Below are 19,786 nucleotides of genomic sequence, written 5' to 3' on the forward strand. Positions count from 1 at the left end.
TATACGATTTCCTGGTCATGATTAAAAATAATAGTAAAATGATCTCCTTAGCCTACCTTCCATTGCTCATTATTCCTCCATCGCCTCTTTGAAACGTAACTGTTTAAGAAAGAAAGACACACACACTTGCAGTCAATATTAATTACAATTAATAAAAACAGCTACATATTGGACTTAGTCTTGAATGAAAACCTCAGGGAATTTTAGCAAAAATATAATTAACATAACTTTATAAGGAGCAACATGCAGTGATTTGACTAGGGCAAAGCTATCACTTAAGCCAACAGTAGTTCACTATCGAAAAATTCTTCAACTCAAATATATGGTTAAGTTAAAGTAGCAATTTGTACTTAGAGATTGTATTAGAAGATCAACATAACCTTAATGAGGAATTATCAAATCAACACCAGAAATCTCGATACAAACTATCTTAATTAGAAGTCATGGAGCATACTACACATAACAAATTGAAAAGGCATAGTTGTCTTTCCAAAGAGCAGGATACTGAATAATTGCCTACTTCTTACCATCATAGAACCTTTCAGACTCCTATAAGCACTATGAGCCAAACAGCAATAATTATAATAGACGTGAACAGTAATCATTAGTGCATGAGGTACTCAAGAAAAATGGAGTTTTCAGCTGCTGGATAGCAAGTATATTCCAATTGTACACAATGATTGCAAAGCAAAAACTAACTTAAAATAATGGAACTTATAGCAATGCCAGTGAACATCAGGTAGACCCATGGTGAGGGAATCCACCACTTCCAAGCATCAGTTTCCATCCCATAAAGTCCATAACATGAAAGTGATTTTAAGGATTGGCCAAAAAATCTACACAGTGGGTCCATCATCCTTTATGAAAATCTTTGCAACTAAATGTGTTTGGACTCAATGGCCGGTATTAGCTAAAGGTAATAAACTTTACATGCTACAAGGTGAGTTGAAGTCACCAGGCCTTATTCAAGGTGATTTCACATTTCTGTAATAAAAAGTGAACATATGTGATTGGTGCAATGAAAGTCTATAAATAGCTTCACATTAGATTGGGTCAAATATTGCCAATAAGGTACTTAATTAGGAATTACAACAAAGGAGTTTGTGCTTATAACTTTTCAGCGTCACAAAATAGCTGCAAATTTATCACTGCAACCAGAGTTAATGTTATTCAGTTAAATTAATCTACAGGGTTGGGAAAAACCAACCATTTTCAAAATTTGGAACACAAACAGCACATCATCAGAAGATACTTACTCTATTTATCAAGACACAGATATGTCAGGATTTTCAGCAACATCATGTTAGTAACCAAACTATGCTGTCCTAGTCTGTATTTCAGGTAAAACCCACATGAATTGTAAAACAATCTTCAAATAATTGTTGCATTGGCCAGAGCCTAGTCTCGACACCTCGGTTATTGCAGCTGGAAAATCCTGATCCTAATAAGCTCAAGCTGGGAATCAGGCATGGGCACTCTATCTGCATGACAATTGTGTCCCTTCAATAAAATCCTTCAACAGAAAATAATTAATCTGAAATAATTAACAAAAGAGATTGAGCACTAGAGGTATTAAACAAGCCCGATTAAGGGATATACACACACTCACAATGTGAAATACTCCAGGTAATTAGCTATCATTTTGATGTGACTTTCTGGTTATGTGTGTGTGTGTGTGTGTGTTTTAAGGGCCATCAAGCAATTGTTTTAGCCTGTTAAAAAGAAAGTTAAGATGATGCTATATCATTATGTATATACAAATTAGGAGGCTCTGATGACTATATGTCTCCAGAACTACGTAATTCTAACTGCACTGCTCCTTTTTCCCATTCATACTTCATGTCAATACGAGAGCAAACAATATCAGAAAAGGGAGGCCAAAAAGGAGCAAAGGTGGAAAAATTAAGTTGTACTTAATTTTTACAAACTTAAAGTTTCAAGTACATTATATATTACTGAAAATCTTATCCAAAATATTTGATTTATTAGGGTTGATTTGGAGATGTGTTTAAGTGTGGGACATGTGGTATGTTTGTCAACTAAGAATTGAATGCTGTCAGTAAAAAAAAATAAATTTCATTGTTTTTAATATTTAGCATTTAGGACATTTATTTTATATTTCCATTACAATCATCATTAAATCTATTTCTCAAGCAGTTTCGGACTGATAATGTAGGTTGCTAAAATATGCTATGATTTATATTCATCTCTGTATTTCTAAATAACAACTACAGGAAGTCAAAATCATAGGAATTTTTATTATAGACATGCTTCACTATTTTACAATTGTCTGTGCAGCATGTTGTACAAAAGAATGTAACATTATCTGTTTCTGTGTAAAACACCCACAGCACATGGACATGTTATCATGATAGGGATGGTTTGCTTTGTTGTTCTTTTTTTATGTCAAGGGCAAAAGTGGACAGTTTTTCAAGTGTCCTTCTAATCCTTTGCTGCAAAACTTTCAGATTTGTCCCATTTCAAAAAATGGAGCAAAAGTGATGGAGTTCTATTAGACTATGAAATTAAAAGCAGATCCTAAATAAAGATGAACAGCTAGAATTCCTAAAATGGAAATATACCTAAAGCTTTGATCAGCAATTTGTGTGTGTGTGTGTGTGTGTGTGTGTGTGTGTGTGTGTGTGTAAAGAGAAAAAGAAGCAAATGCCACAACAAAATGAAAGCCATTCTGAGGTAATCTTCATTTAAAAAAAATTTATATTTATTTGGAAGGCAACTATACAGAGAGGAGGATGTTACATCTGATGATTCGCTCCTCAAGTAGCCACAACAGCTAGAGCTGCACCAAGCCAAAACCAGGAGCCAGGAGCCTCTTTCAGGTCTCCCACGAGGATGTGGGTTACCAAGGCTTTGGGCCATCCTTGGCTACTTTCCCAGGCTGCAAACAGGGAGCTGGATGGGAAACCAAGCTGTCAGGATAAGAACTGTCACCTTATGGGATCCTGGCATTTGGAAGGTGAGGACTTTAGGCACTAGCCTACCCCGCTGAAACCAGTAATATTTATTTTAAGAAAATATTTTCCTTAAAGAAAAAGGAGGGTCAGAGGGAAGATGGTTGGATAATCCTGTTCTTGTAATAATTTTGATGTCAATTGATTATTAATCAGATTGTAATAATGCTGATCTTACTCTTGAGTCCCTGCTTGTATCTAAAATAAGAAGCATCAGCGAATAACGCAGAAGGATCTAACTATAGCCAACCGAAAAATTCTTTAAGTTTTCAACAAATACCACAATGCAAAATGTTTTAGAATTACATGAAATATTTTCCATTTGCTACAGTTTTTATAAGGATATAGCATTAAAAGATTTTTTTCAAGGTTGTATCATATGCAAAGAACTTCTAATACAACTTGACAGGATTAATACAAATCTCATGCCAGCTGAAATTGTGGAATAAGAGAAAGGAAGAATTCTGTCTGGCTATCTCTAGTTGGTCACATTTTCCTACTTCAAATGAAAAGTTTAATGTGGTACTCAGGCCTCATTCCCTTCCCTCTTACACTATTCCTGCAAATGAAGGCAGATAATCCTCTTTAATAAGTATTAACTCAGTCCAGATCATCAAAATAAGAAAAAAATTCCATCAAGCATTTTAGCTGCCTTTGGATAATTTAGTCAAATAATTTATGTTTTATCTGTGGTTTTAAATCCTATATGTGAAAAGCTCAACAATCCATAATTTAATGATTCATACTGCGTTGCTTATGTTTACTGAGTTTCCCAAAATTTGTTATTCACAGAGATAATGTCAAATGTAATTTATCCTATTAAAGGCAAAAATAAATTTATTTTCATTAAAAAGCTGGTGACTTGGGAAATTCTAAGTGGAAATATCAATCAAACTGCTTTTAAAGATTCACGTAGCCTTTATAAATATCATAATACAATTCTATAAAAATATGACATTGCTATATATAATCCTTAAGGCTTCATGTCTGCCTTCAGCATTACAGCCATCATCTTCTATACACAAAACTCTACTGTAGGATAATCAAAAATTTACTGACCCCTTATTTTCTGCCCAAATCTCTACAGTTATTTCTCACTTTGTTACAGCTAAGGTAGTCAACTGATCTAGGAAACCTATATGTAGTAGATCGTTAGTAGGCAATGTAAATTAAGGTAAACAATACTCCATAGGGTTATACAAAAATGTACAATGCTTCCCAAAGGGGAACAAGATCCAGGGATTGCTTTTGTGTTTCAATTGCTGTTGTTTACGTCACGGGCAAGCCTCCAGTGCATGTATGTATCACAGGATTTTAAATAAAATGATAAATATGAAAAATACAAAAGTGGATATTGGTATATCAGACTGTTCCAAGGAATTCTTCACTTTTTGCCATGGAAAGAAGCAGACACACTCAGGGAAAATTCCACTCCCAGGATGTTTCTAATCTTTTCCTTTTATTTTGATGGGATAAATTGTGATGGGAGAGATGGATAATTAAGCCATGCTGAAATCAGGTAGCTAGAACTCAATCTAAGCGTCCCAGCTGGTGGCAAGGGATCTGAGTTACCACCTGTTGCCTCCTAGGGTGAGCAATAGCAGGCAGCTAGACCAGAAATGGAAGGCCTAGGATTCAATCCACTCTAGCAATCTGATGCAGGATGTGGGTGTCCCATGCACTGTTACATCAAATGCCTGCTCTCACTCTCCAGAACACCTAAATGTGTGGATTTAAGCATTTGATTCTTGTCAATTGCATATATAATCTAATGCAACTCATTAATGTTCTGATATATATGTTAATTCCTCTGACACAGAACGGAGAGTACTAACATATTCAACAGTGTGAGGAGGTTATTAATATATGAATACGTGTGTGATCTGATGTGTGTATATGCGTATGTGTGTGTGTAGTGCACATTTTATTTGTGACTGTTCAAATATAATTTTTGGAAACTAAGGCAAATAAAAAAGCAGCTATGCCAAAATAATTCAGGGTGCACATTTGGTATGAAGATGCCAATTAGGATTCCTGGACATCCCAACAGTAAGCCTGGATTGGTTACCAGCCTGTATTTCAGCTCCCTCTTCCCATTAAGGAGAATTCTAGGAGGCAGCAGTGACAGTGTGAGTGAGCCAGTGGGAGTCCTCAAGATGGGAGCCAGCTCTCTCTTTCTCTTTCCCTCTTTCCTACCCTTTATCCATCTCTGCATCTCCAGTATAGTTAAAAAAAATTTTAAAACTGTGGGAAAAATTGTTTTTGCCTATGTCGGGTATATGGAAGGCATACATCCCAAGTCAGAATCTCCACCATATAAGGTATTTTTACAGTCTTTCAAGTAGCTGATATCTTTCCTGACCTATCTGTTATACTTAAGAAGAGACTCAGAATAGAGAAGAAAATGTGGCTGGCTTCACAATCTTACTTAAAGTCAATGTAGCTTTAGTAATTATATGTGAATTGCATCAGATTTCCTTGTACAAACTATTTATCTCTAATTTCAGCTGAAGCCTTTAATAAATGCAATATCCTCTGATATAAACTAAATACTAATCTGCAAACTGTCTGCTTTTGCAAGTCGACGATTTGAGCCTATCAAGGCATTACCATGTGGTGAATATGTAGACGTTAGACCTCTTATCCTCTTATCACACTGCTTTAACTTTACTGTGTTTAGTTTCTATGCTTGTCAAATTACAAGTTCTCTAGAGTTTTTTTTATTAAAACCAAGATATAAAAAGAAGCAATATCAATATTTTCCCGTAATTTTTACAACTCTTTTCAGAGGGACGTGGTTTCCTAAAGAATCTCTGGACTCTTGAAATGCATCATTTGCTCATGCATGAAGAAGCATAAATGTAAATATACGACAAATACAAATTGATAATCATTCTTTATGATGATTCCATATTCTGTAAGTCGTAAAAGATGGAGGGCAGATCAATTTTGGAGGGCAACGTTTAAAAAGTCCCATCACGTCTGAGATACCCTGCTAGATACTGGCAGTGTGGATATTCATTTGCTTTTCATCTAGATGAGAAGATCGTTGCTGGAAGGCAAATTGCCAGCTAAAAGGAAATCTATCCTGAGAGCTAGACATATATCAATTAAGTATAAAAGTTTTGAAAGGCATTTCTCTGGCCTGGCTTTCTTCCAAAATATTTGAAGGACGGAGCACTTTCTGAGTTAGCACTTCTTCAGCAAACAGACTGATATTGATCATTATGAGAAACGATAAAAAGAAATGTACTATTTTTGTCATCTTCAAAATCCAACAAATATTTTCTAATTAAGTGCAGAGCATTTTCAGAAAACTGCCCCTGGGGGGAAAATAGGAAATGTTATACACTATGATCTCACTAAAGTGCAACCTTAAAATGGTTACAGCTATTTTTTTTTTAAGAAAGTGTGGGTGAATGAAGTATAAAGCACAAAAATACACTTTTCCAACTTGGCTATAGTAGAACTCTGCACTTAGGTGACCACACTCTCCTCTTTCATTATCGTCCATAAACTCGAGTGAAGAGGTAAAGCACAAAATAGTCCTTGAATTCAATTACTTCTTTATATATTTTATGATTTATATGCCTGTGTCACAGAAATGAAATGATTGACAAAACAGACAGGTTGCTAGATAATAACTTCACAGCAGAAAGTGGGTAAGAAACAATAAAATAAGAAGATACAGGTATTGTCTGGAATTCAGAAACTCAGAAATTACTTCCAAAAACCCCTAGTCAAGGTGAAGTGACTTGACTCCTAGATAACTACTGGAGGAAATTAGAACCAATTAGAAATGGGAATGGTGAAGTGAGAGCTCAACTTCACACACTGACATCCCCAGTGGATATGCCACAGCACTTCCTCTCCTCCTGGAAATGTGTTTTAAACAACAATTAATAAGTTTTTAAGGGACGTATAGTTGTGAGGCAAAATGATATTTTTAAATGGACAGATTTCATTGATATTAAATCAACAAGATGACACCTAAGCGCCATTTCTTGCATTGCTTTTACTATTTTGACATTTCTGGCAGCAAAGAGTCTATAACTTACGTGAGTTTAGAAGGTTAGTAAGCAAAGAGGCCTCAACCAAGTCAGGTATTCAGATGGTTATACATCTTACAAAACAGTTAAAAAAATAATTATAACTTCAAAAAATTTCCAAAACTATTTGCTGGATGACAAATTATGATCCATTTTTATGAATTGTTAAACACATATGATAGTCTAGATTATTTTGTTTTATTACTATTGTGGTATAAAACATTTAAAATGAATGAATATTTGAATGCTGCTCCAGTACTATACTCATGCTGTTCACCACTGACTTTACACATTTATTTCTTCTCTCTCTCTGTCTCTCTCTCTCTGACTTGCAGGTAGTTTGAATGCCGTATTTTCTATCATCATTTTTATTTCGCCACAGAGTTTAAGATAAAAACATTTTTGCAAACATAAAACCATCTAGGATCTCCTTTTTTATGCTGTTTTTCTCTCCTTTTCCTTTTGGTTCTTCACAAACAGCTGCTTGTTGGAATTGAAGTAGACATTCTATTTAAGTGAATAGTAAATCGCTTATCTTATGCCTCATCAGTTTTATTAATTCTGGTGAGATTCTGCTTTGTACATATTCCAGCTAGGATGTTTCCTGCTGCAGTGTACCTCTTGACACACTGGAAACTATGTGTCAAATCTCCTTTTTCCTGGGCTTTGCAGCGATGCCCCTGCCTAGACCCATTTCTCACACAGTGGCTTCCTAACATGTAAAATCTTTGTGATGTTGAAGACCTAGCTGAGAAAAATAGTGAGACATCCCATCAGTGGGAACTCACACGGCTCCACGGGAGGTACAAGCAGAAAGTCTGTCTTTGGGTTATAAAGCGCAATGAATTACAGCGTGTTCTTCATGAATGTATTCTACTCAGCAGGATTTCAAAATAAGCCCCAACCGCTCATGTCTTCCTTCATTCCATTCATTTCATTACACTCCAAAAGATAAGGGATTTTTTAAGCGGGAAATAGTCTCTTACCAGCATAATTACTGAGTCCCTTTCTCTTCTTTCTTCGCCAATATAACCAGATGCTAAAACCCATCAAAATTACCCAGCAGGCACCACCAATCCCCGCTATGAAGGCTGGCTGCTTCACAACATCGGTTATCTGCTCAGTTATGCTGTTATTGTTTTCAGTAATAACAACTTCATTACGTCCCCCTATGGAAAAAAAAACAAATAATAGATAAATAAACATAGCAACACATGCATGGTACACCAAAGGCACAGAAAACTCCTAGAAAGACAAATATTTTTCAAATCCAAGCTCCTCACAACTATTGATAAACTCGTCGGAATATCTTGACAACAGGATACCAGACTTTATGCCGTTGTCTACACCTGCAATTCTGATACACTTAAACAGCAGAATGCTGGACTTGTGACTGTTACTGAAGGGGAGAAAGGACCCTGTATTCCTGTAAAATCAAGTCACAGCGAATAATAATTTAAATAAAGACACTTAAATATAAACATGGTGGCAAAAAGAGGCTATCTTATGTTTTAGATTACAATGGAAAGATTCATAATTACTTTTTTTTTACTTTATCACTTGTATAAACAAATACTAAAACAAGTGCTAGTAATTAGAGTATCAGCATCTTTGAGTAAGTGAAATGTCTTTATTATAATTGTCATTAAAATTTACAACATTTAAGTCAAGGTATTTACAAATTGCCTTTCTGCTATGGTACTGTTAACATTCAAATATTCATTATTCATAATAATATAAGTTGATAATAACTATTTTTGTCAAGCCTACTTTAATTTTCTAGAAGGTAGTAAGACTGCCATATAAAACAATGACAATTATGTAAGTATCGTTTCACAGACAGCAGCCTGTGTAATTAAAATGTCATGATAAAGTAGAACCAATGCAGGCATTCCCTTAAAGTATTTGAAGCTAATTTGAAATCTATTTGAAATGTGAAGATAGCAGACAGCTATACACCTAAAGTTCTGGTCCCAGTGCAGTAGCCTAATGGCTATATCCTAGCCTTCCATGCAACAAGAACTCATATGGGCATTGGTTTTTGTTCTGGCTAATTCATTTCCCATCCAGCTCCTTGTTCATGGCCTGAAAAAGCAGTTGAGAATGGCCCAAATCCTTGGGACCCAGCACCCACATGAGAGACTCAGAAGCTCCAGGCTTTGGCTTTGAATCAGCTGAGCTCTGGCCATTGTGGACACTTGGGAAGGGAACTGGGGAGTAGACAAGCTTTCTCTCTGTTTCTCCTTCTCTCTGTAAATCTGACTTTCAAAAAAAATAATATTTTTTTTGATTAAAAAAGTCAAATTTCTCCATAAGTAAAACAAATGCTTATACTTAAATTAAGATGTTTCTAGAATTAGACATGTTTTTAAATTTTAGACTTCCCAACGGTAATGAAAACAATCTTAATTCATATTTCACACATTTTTAAGCTCCAGGAATGGTAAAATTATTAAAGAACATAGACTTCAGTGCTTACTTAACATATTAAGAAATGTGGACACTTGGAATTGATATTGCTAATGTTAGTACAATCAAAAATATTTAATAGATAAATAGTAAGCAAAATATCAGTGGCACAGTTCACCATTATATATGAAAGCATTATATGGGATTTTCATTGTTTAGATATCATAGTGCCGTAACCTAGTTGAAGGAATGTAGCTATTGAAGTTCTAGATTTTACTATCTCTGCCATTGACTAGCTAAAGAGGCACTAAGCTCATGCCAGGCACATGATCTGTGTGAATCATTTAGCCATCATCTCAGTCAGTTAGCAGCAGCACTACTGTCTATTTCATGTATTTGGGAAGGCAAATGAAGTGACTACTAAGAAGAAGTTAGGTATACAAAAGTTTTGGAATGAAAAGTTATGATGCATGTAGGGCTAAAGGTCACTTGAAGAGCCCTTCACTCAACTTTAGAAAAGTGCTTAAAGATTTTGGAATCTACAATGACATGTTTAAAAGCTTGTTTCTCTTCTGTTCTAGAACAGAAATTCATCTACATTCTCAGACTCCCATGCAGCTGAGTAAAATAAAGTGCTTGAGTATTAGCCAATGGTAAGTATGTAAAAGTCATGAGCACTATTTTAAGGACTGGCCCATACCATTGGATTCACAGTAGTTGACACTTTATTTACGTGTTTGGCATAAACCTGGCACCTGTTGATACTCTAAAATACGGTGATATTTTAGTTTAGAAAGACACACTTCATTTAGTGATAGCCTGGTGTCAAAACTCCATTCAACCTTCCACTATAGTAGATTGACCTCTGAGTAAGAAAGAAACTCTTATTTGCTAATCCAATCAAATTTTGTTACAGAAGTTAAAGTTGCATCATGCATATTTATCAACCCCTACTGCATTAAACTCAGGATTTAAAAATCAATTTCACTTATGGAGTAAGCTTTCCTCATGTTTTCAATATGTCTCCCTTTACAATTTTACATATATTATAATAAAAAGTGCATTTGCAATGAGTGTACAACACTCACAGACATGTCTCAAGTATTAGTAGTTACTAAAAAGAGAAGCATTACTAGTTATTAAAAGAGAAAAAATAAGCTAACAGAACAAATAAAGTTTTATGTATGCAAAGGATTCATAAAGTATCATACCTTAGCATGGTAAAATATAAACATAATGTTATTCAGGTGTATTACTATTTTCGTGCTGCTATTTTTTAAAGCAGAGTTGTCATTTGGACTAATTAGAGTGTAGAGAAGGATGTGTGTGACCTGTAATATTCCATTGTTCTAACAGACAAAATAATATAATGAAATATAATGTGTCCCTCCCATTGGAGAGTAATGAAGAACAAAACTAATTTATTGGACTAAAAATTAATTAGACACATCAGATTCGATTGTACCTATTACTGTGAAACTTTGCAGCTGTTCCACATATTATTACCAACTAGGTAACGTAGGCGTTAAAAGAACAAATCATTAGAGAAACAATACCTGTATTATAAGCTTACTGAAAAATTTAAGTCAATGCACATTTATTATATTAAACAATTTTTTGAAGCATATATATATGAATGCATTTGTTCGAATTTTTGTGGATATTTTGATGTAAAAGTAACCTTATCATGAGAAACTGCAGAGAAAAAACACTCATTTGAACCATATGTAAGACTGTGTGTATTATCTTGCAATATTTTTATTTATAGATCCTTAATGGAATGTTGAGAAATGGAGAATAAAGTGAGGTGGAGTTGATGATACAGTCCACGGTCTGGGATAGGACACATCAAACATTATTAACCATGAAGTAAATAAATCTCTAATGGACAGATTTTGCATTCTGATCTGAATTGTGCTTGTGTGTGTGTGTGTGTACCCATGTGTCTGTATACTCATTTCAAGTGCTACAATTCCTTTTCCAAGATTACAACTTGAAAGTGAAAGATTAATTTCCAATTTCTAAATATTGTAAATGAAATACATATGTCATATATACATACATATTTCATGCATACATACAGACATTAGTTAAATCCTTTTGGGCACACCTGTATTTCTCTCTTATTCCAATTTATTTCAGAAACTCTCAGAAGGGCATGATTGTAGGTTTCCCTCAGGTTAAGGAATTAATTCTGTCTGAATGACTAATTAAGAAATGGAAGGCAATTTAAAGAAAGGTAATACTGTAACTTTTTCCTTCAATATCTTTAATATATACAGCCAAAAAAAAAAATACTAGACTAACTAAAAATCATTACCATCAGGACAAAACACCAGTTCCATCAATACATAATAAATATTTTGTAACAAAAATAATTATTTGGAAACTCTATCCTACATTTTTCATTTCAGAAAATGAAAATGGGTTACATAAAACTCTTAAGAAATGTTTTTTCAAAGTATGTGAGTATTTAGAAATATTTTCAAAGTTAAAGACACTAACAAGTAAGTAGAAGAATAGAAAGAGATTTGTCTCCGGGAAGAAAGGAGTTCTACTAAAAAAGATCAAAATTTATGAAAATTATTTCCTTTCACAATAAGATTCTATCCATGTAGTTCAGTGCAGGTAACACCTAAGCTGAAAGCCTCAATCGTATCAACATAAGGTGTCAGGAGAAGAATCTCAGACCTGGAAGAAGGACTGCAAATCAAGAGAGAAATCATGCTAAGTCAGAACTCAATGAAGCATGTGTCAGATACAGTTCCCTAATGTTAGGGTGGACGCTGCATTACATATGTCAGGAGAATGTAACCATGTGACAAACAGAATCCAAAAAGCCAGGAAAACTTTTTCTAATGGCTTCAATCGCACACATATAGAAAAGAGATAAACATACTCATTTTTTTTTTTCGATGAAACTTAGGGTCACAACTTAGAAGCAAATAACAACTTGACATTTAACTTTTAGAATAATAATAAAGCACAAACACCTCCACAACAAACAAAATGTAAAAACAAACAAAAAAACAAGAAAGCCTACATTCAACGTAATCAGCTAGTAATTTCCTGTTAGAATAAAGACCAACACGAATTCCAACATCACAAAGCCTGTCTGTCACCTTCAGTGCTAAGCATGCAATAGGAAAGAAAATAAACATGTAAATAAATAAATACCCTAATGAACATGCAAAATAAAAAAACAACACGGATAAGCCACACACACACACACAAAAGCTCCATAACCAACAGAAAAACTAGTCAATAAAAATAGGCCATCAGTTAATGTGGGAGATTGCCCCTGGATCTGCACCTGCCTGCCCAAATGGGAGTCCATAGGCTCGTGGCACACAGTGCCCTTGGCCAGCAGACCCCAACATGGCCTGTTCATTGGGCACGCAACAAGAGCCATGGGTTGCAAATCAGTCTTACTTCGCTACTCCACTAGGACTTCCTTTGTAAACAACACTAGGAGGTCAAATGTTATATTAACCCTCCCTTTAGCAGTTAACAAGTCTGCCCTGAGATACGATTTCCAGTGTTTCATGTGCATCCGGACCTTTAACTTCATTGGAGGATCCAGAAAGATAGACTTATCTGTTAGCCAATCACATTGTTGCTGTACTGTGAGGACCGCCCTTCGGCCTGCCCACTTCTATGTAAGCTTGTGACTGCTCTCAAATAGACATCCTTCACCACCAGTTTGTCTCAAGTGTTTCTGTTGCAGAAGAGCACTGTCGTCTCACCCCTTGGCGGTCTTGGGGCCTACTGGACAGAAGACCCCTGTGTGGTTAACAGCAGTGAGCACAATATGCTCAGGGACACAATGTTAATATTTCTGTAGTGAATGAATGCATGGAAAATACCAGAAGCAAAGGAAAATTTAAAAGAAATTTTTACAACCATAAAATAGAATCGTGTAAAAATATGAAATGACTTGGTCCCCAGATATTTCCACTTGCTGCCATGTCAGAACAATGAAAATGAGATTCACTACCACACAAACAAGTGGAAGACTGGACAAAATATTTCAGAGAAAGTGGAAGGTGTTTATACAAAGACGAAGGAAACAGGGTAATTTCTCCATCTTTTATAGGTATCCATGTGCAAAAACTCTGGAAAATGTGATGCATGGGATGCAATGGAAACCCAAACATTGGTGAACATTATTCCTGATCTGAAGAGACAGAAGAACCCAGGAAGGTTTCAAGAACTGAATGTACAGAACAGCATAATAGAAACATAAAGTATTAGATCCCTTTCAATTAAGCAGACAGTTAATTGTTTAGGGCAATTACAATAATCATGCTATACTTTGCATGTTGGCATTTACCACAAAGAAGAGCTTCAAATAGTTCACTGAAGATGAAATTAGAAAATAGGACTCTATTTTCATGAATTTTTAAAACCTTCCTTTTCACAAAGGTAAAATAATACAGAAATAAAGAAATAGCAGATGAATATAGAACTATACTCCCTAAAATGCTTACATTATAGGCCAGTTTTATAATTACCAATACAAAGAGGGAAACCAAATGGTATGTTTGAGAAATCTCATACTGAAAGTTGGTCAATTCCTCCAAAGAAAGCAAGAAATTTGTAAAAAAGAAAACAATGACATATGGAAAACAAATAACAAGTTGATAATTCTAAGCTCAAACATCTGAATAATTACAGCAATAACCGCCTTCCAAACACTGCAATTAAAAGGTAGTTAGTCAAATAGGACTGAAAAAAAAGCCAGATACAGGGGTTAAAATCAGAGTATTCAAGAGACAAAACATGCAAGCAATTGTTACAGTGTGACTACAGGAGTATCAAATTTCAGGACAAAAATGCCCAGTAGTAAATAAAGATGGACAATTAATAACAATAAAGGATACCTTCATAAAGAAGATGAAATAATCCTAAAATATATTCATTTAATGCTGAGTAACAAAATACAAAAACCAAAATTTTCATATCAAAAGACCAAATACATAAATCCATATTTATATCACATGTGCAGTCTTTTTTAGTAACTAAAAAAACTGGCATAAAACCAGCATGAATTTGAGAAAAACTACTAATGTGATACAACATATACAAAACATTCCACTCCCAAATTAAAACGTATATTCCTTCCAAGTGTGTATGAAAAGTGTTTGTAAAGTCTAAATTGGGACCATAACATAAACCTTTATGCTGGCAACACAAAGTTCTTACAAAGTAAACTGACTAAAGTTCAATTAAATAAGAACTCAGTTACTAAAAGTTAATTCCCAAATTGAAATTTCCCAAGCATTTGAAAATTATAAAATATACTTTTAAAATCTGTTGTAAAAAAGAAAAGAACAAGACGTTTTCTACTCCATGATGGGTAGCATTATTGCTCATCAAAAGGTCAGTCAGTGATCAGCTTCTTAGTTCAACATCCGTAAAGTGCTCATATCAGAAAAGTTCTGAAAGAATTTAAGCTTGATCATAAGAATCAAAATAAAAGTAAATTTAAGAAGCTAGAAAAAAAAACAGAAAATGTTTCGAAGTTTAAAAGACTAACACAATTGGTAGATCTTCACTGGTCAAAATAGGAGCAAACAAGGAGGGCTTGTGGTTCTCGTAGGTAAGGTAAGAGAATGCTGGGATTGGACACCTGGTTCCAGCTCCTCACCCCAGCTTTCTTTCAGAGCAAACTCTGGGAGGCAGCAGGTGGTGATTCATGGTCTGGGCTCCTGCCTGTCCCATGAGACCTGGACCGTATCTGGTTCCAGCCTTTGTTAGCGACCAGGTGCCCACCATCATGAACATTTGGAGAGTGAACCAGTAGATTGGAGCTCTTTCTTTCTACTTGTTTCTCTCTGCTCCTCACGTAAATTCCCAGCATGCATGAATAAAAGATATTACTACACATCCTGAAACCTACACATATTACAAAATTAAACAGATCATTATAAACAATAACATGCCACCACATTTAAAAATTTGGAAGGATGAGAAAAATTCAGTGGTGGTTGTGAAGCAGTGTCTCATTTGTAAAAGCAATATAAGAAAAAAAATTGAAGTTCTGAATACATACCAATTCACAAAAGAATGTTACAAAGAAACTCTAGGTAGAGATCTCACAGAGTTTTCAAAAATACTTAAGGAAGAAATTATATCAGTACTACAGAAACTGAGAATACAGAGGATGAAAGAACATGTCTCCATCTATTTTATAAAGTGAGACACTCAGATGCCAAAACTTAACAAGAAGCAAAAGAACATGACTGATCAACTTCTCTCATGAAAATAGATGTAAAATTATTCACCGGGTGTTTACAATGAGTCAGGTCCAAGAACATCTGTGAAGATAATATATGACATAACCTACTGTGATTCAGGAATGCAAGGCTGATTTACCTTTGAAAACCATTCAATAGAATTCACGATGTTAATACCAGGAGAGAAAAAAACACTTAGAAAAAAAGCATTTTACCTCTATTAAATCGCTAAGAACAAATACAATGCTTGATCTAGGCCAAAAGTCAGAGAAGTAATTTCACAACTGTTAAAATCATTGAGTGGAGTTAAGTAAAATCAGAAACTGTAAAGCAATATAAAATAAAATGTATATAAAATATAAACATCTATGTGAAGAATTTCAAAAATTTTGATTTAAAACAGTGTAAAAAAATCTTACTACTTAGAAAAGATTTTATCAAAGCATGTAGGATTATATTGCAAGAGACAGAAGCTATTGTTGCAACAAATGAAGAAGGTGAACCTGATGCAGAGAAATATCCTGTACCTGGAAAGATTTACTACTGCTCAATGTTTATGCTACCCAACTTGATGCGCATATTCATTGCACTGCCAATCACAGCTTCAACAATCTTTTGTAGAAACTGACAAGCTGATTTGGAAAGTACATGGAAAAGCAAAAGGCTTATAATAGCCAAAACAATTTTGCAGAAGAAAATGATTGAGTATTCACACTAATTGATGTTTAGATACAACACATCTACAAGCTACTGTTCTCAAGCTGGTGCGGTTTGGCATCTGAATGAACTATGTGAAGAGATGTAAAAACCTGGGGAATGAGGAATGGATACACATAAATGGAAAGAAAATTATATGTATACAGTATATTATATATATATATTATATATGAATATGGAAAGAAAAATTTTTTAGCAAACATGTATACATGAGGTGGTAAATACTTGGTGATAAAGAAAACTTAATATTTCAACTATATGCAGTTATTTTCAGATGAGTTATAGACAAGATCATAAAAGACAAAATTCTAAAGCTACAAAACTATTCAGCATCATTAATAAGAAATTCTGGTACAAGGTATTTTTGCAAAAGTGGTAAAAACATGTAGCCTTCAAAAGACATGCAAGAAAGGTCATTCTCTCAAGGGAAAAGCAGAAAAAATATGGAGTATTCACCCAAGAGAGGACCCATCAAATATACATGAGTGATGCATGAATCGCAGAATTTGGCAGTTAATGAGAAAAATTAGATGAAAATCTCATAGTATATGTGATTTCATTGATAAGTGCAAATATAATCCATAGGTAGAGAAAGTAATTTTATATAGTGATGATAGCTGGCTTAATATAAATTTCTTTTTGTGGATTGTGTAATTGGATCGCAAAGTTTTTTTCAGCCCTTTTCGAGTTAATCTGTAAATATTTCTGGCTAAGAGAAAGTATATAGATACAAAACATAATACTCTTTTCAGTCAGTAATTGTGTCATGTTCTACAGTTAGTGTCACCTAAATGATTAATGCACTTACTGATTCAAAATAAGTTTCAATCTTTCAGAATTGGAGCTCCTCATTATAATCAGAAAACTGAAATTTAGTTGTAGTGAGCAATTGTACCAAGCACCTTTATTAGAGATTCAAATTAGATAATCCATTTGCAAATATACTGTATATATCCCATGTCCCAAACTCATGAGTGAATATGTACTGGCTGGATACAGGCTCAGAAACACAATATATTCTGCCACTGTTGCTATTTGATTGTTTTAAAGTAACAATAATGGAAATACTCACCAATTGTAATTGGCTGAGGCTCACTTTTTACTCCAACTCCTGCGCTAGTACTGGCTGCAACTTCTACCCGGTATTGAATGCCTGGGAATAATCCACCAATTATAACTGACCGAATGGCTGAATCCACAGTTTTGTTAATGTGGAAGCGTGTTTCATTTCCAAGACACCAAATCTATAGAAATGGAGAGGTAATAACAAGTTGATGAAACAAATTTATCATTTTATTTATTTAGTCTATTACAATTGATCAAATATTTTAGTATCATACCACTTATTTTTTAGGTTTATAGAAATGTTATGGTATTTTGTAAGCCTCAGTCTTTGCTATTGATTTATGTGCAAACACATGGATGCCTATGTGTGGTAAGAGAACGAGAGATGCTACAATTATGCTGTTATCTTTAATGTCTTCATATCAGCACTGACTGCTCATAATGAGCAACTCAGAAGGCATATGGTCCCTTGACCACCACTGAAAATAATCCCTTGGCAGCAAAATGAAATTTGGTAAGATTTAAAACACTTCCTTGCTTGATTTTTAAAAGTGTAATATGCATACGATCTATTAAATATGGTTATTACTTCATATCTTAAGTATATAGATATACATCTAAGCAATTTATATTTCACTTAAGAAAAGAGTAACTTACACAGAAATGGCTAACAAGATTAATTGATCTAAGTGATAGATGCTGACAACAACGAAACTAAAGCCAACGTTTACCTTGATACTAATAAATCTTAACACTTAAAAATATGCCCATAGACACCTAAACATGCATGAGAGCAAAATGGGAGAGGTTTTTTATTTTCTTAACCACTGATACAGAGATGTTAGGCTCTCACTTGAAACAGAAAACAAGTCTAGGTTAATATTTTCTCCTGAGATACAGGAAGCTACTATTCTATTGTGAGTTCCATTGCATATTTATGCTTATATTCATCTTACATTTCATATTCTACATAAAGATGTATAGGTTTATATATGGTTTGTTTGTGAAACTGATAAGCTGTTGGATACCCCTCAGTAAAATAACTTTATGCTCCGTTTATTTACAGCTGACATGTGTTCTTGAGAATGATGCTGATCCCACTTTTCTTTAAATCAAATCACTACAGATCCAAATAAGTGAGAAACTTTAAAATTACCTAAGAAATTCAACCTGCTGTAATATATATATATATTTTCAACAAAATAGAAATTCCAAATAATTAGAGCCAGGAGGTACAAAAGTAGACTTGTAACCTCATTGAAACTCACAGATGTACATAATGCCATATACATACATATGGTAGAATGGATAATACTGACTACTAAAATAATATTCCAAACCTTGTATGATCTTGGGGATTGCTTAATTATGTGATTGTATAAGCATTTTTTAATTTCTTACACCTGATTTTTATAATGTAATCAGAATAATTTTTAAATTAATCCTTATTAATTTAGTCTGTCATTTTGTTTCAACAATTTGACCTTTAATAAATTCAATTTAAAAGATTTTTATTTTCTTGGAATTAAATTTAATCAGTAAGGTTTTGTTGAAATTATTCAGTATACTTTCACATACCAAGTATATAAATGTGAACTGAGAGGGAAATATTTAGTTATTTATTGTATCAGATTTAGTTAGTATATTATTTTGGGAATCCTAGGAGTATTTTGTTAAAAGAAATAGAAATAACATGATTTTGATTTTTTTATAAGGCTTACAGAGGCATTTGGACTCATGTGTTGTAGCCACAAAACAATTAAACAGTTTTTTTTTTTTTGCAAAGTTAGACACATGTTTCTCAAACATCAAACGATGTGAATGAAACAATACACAGATACCACTTTTTAACAGCAACAAGTTTACCAGCTGGCAAGTGAAACAACTCATTTTTGTAACATCTGAGTAAGTGGATAAAAGCAGCACTTAGTGTGGACCCTGGTGCAGGCATCTCCTACCCGCATCCCACGTGATCCTACTCTTTCTCTGTTCTTGAAGCCTCTTTGTTCCTAGTAATACAGATTTCAGACAACTGCCCTCAAGCCACTGACCACACAACTCTAGTAATCATGATAAGGGCAGCTTCTAGAATGAGAGTCACACGAGCTACCTCCTACTCCAGCTCTCTAAAGTCTTGAGGTTTTTGAAACATATTTTTCATAAAAACCACTCTACCATTGTGGTGCAGTTTGTCTAAGTTTCTGTGATCTGTGACTCAGGACAGGTTCTAAGCATCTGTGCATTTGTTTCTCAAACCGTCACACGAAGATATAAACACTCATTTTTCTGTTGAATCGAATAAGAGAACAATGAACAAGGGACTTTTTCATTCTTG

The 19,786-nt window shown here is 34.3% G+C and overlaps 1 protein-coding gene across 3 annotated transcripts in view; it reads right to left on the reverse strand.

The window, feature by feature from the left end:
* Nucleotides 1-19,786, reverse strand: part of ROBO2 (roundabout guidance receptor 2) — a 576,432-nt gene that overhangs the window by 49,037 nt on the left and 507,609 nt on the right. For all 3 annotated transcript variants that reach the window (XM_040980633.1, XM_040980632.1, XM_040980631.1), the window contains 3 exons: nt 17,459-17,630; nt 8,008-8,190; nt 57-99 (listed from right to left, as the gene is read on the reverse strand). In XM_040980633.1, coding sequence (XP_040836567.1) covers nt 57-99; nt 8,008-8,190; nt 17,459-17,630 — 398 coding nt within the window. The remainder of the gene's footprint in view (nt 1-56; nt 100-8,007; nt 8,191-17,458; nt 17,631-19,786) is intronic.

The sequence above is a fragment of the Ochotona curzoniae genome, unplaced genomic scaffold (genome assembly GCF_017591425.1).
Source record: "Ochotona curzoniae isolate NIBS_2020 unplaced genomic scaffold, NIBS_Ocur_1.0 contig_3498, whole genome shotgun sequence".
Classification (NCBI taxonomy): Eukaryota; Metazoa; Chordata; class Mammalia; order Lagomorpha; family Ochotonidae; genus Ochotona; species Ochotona curzoniae.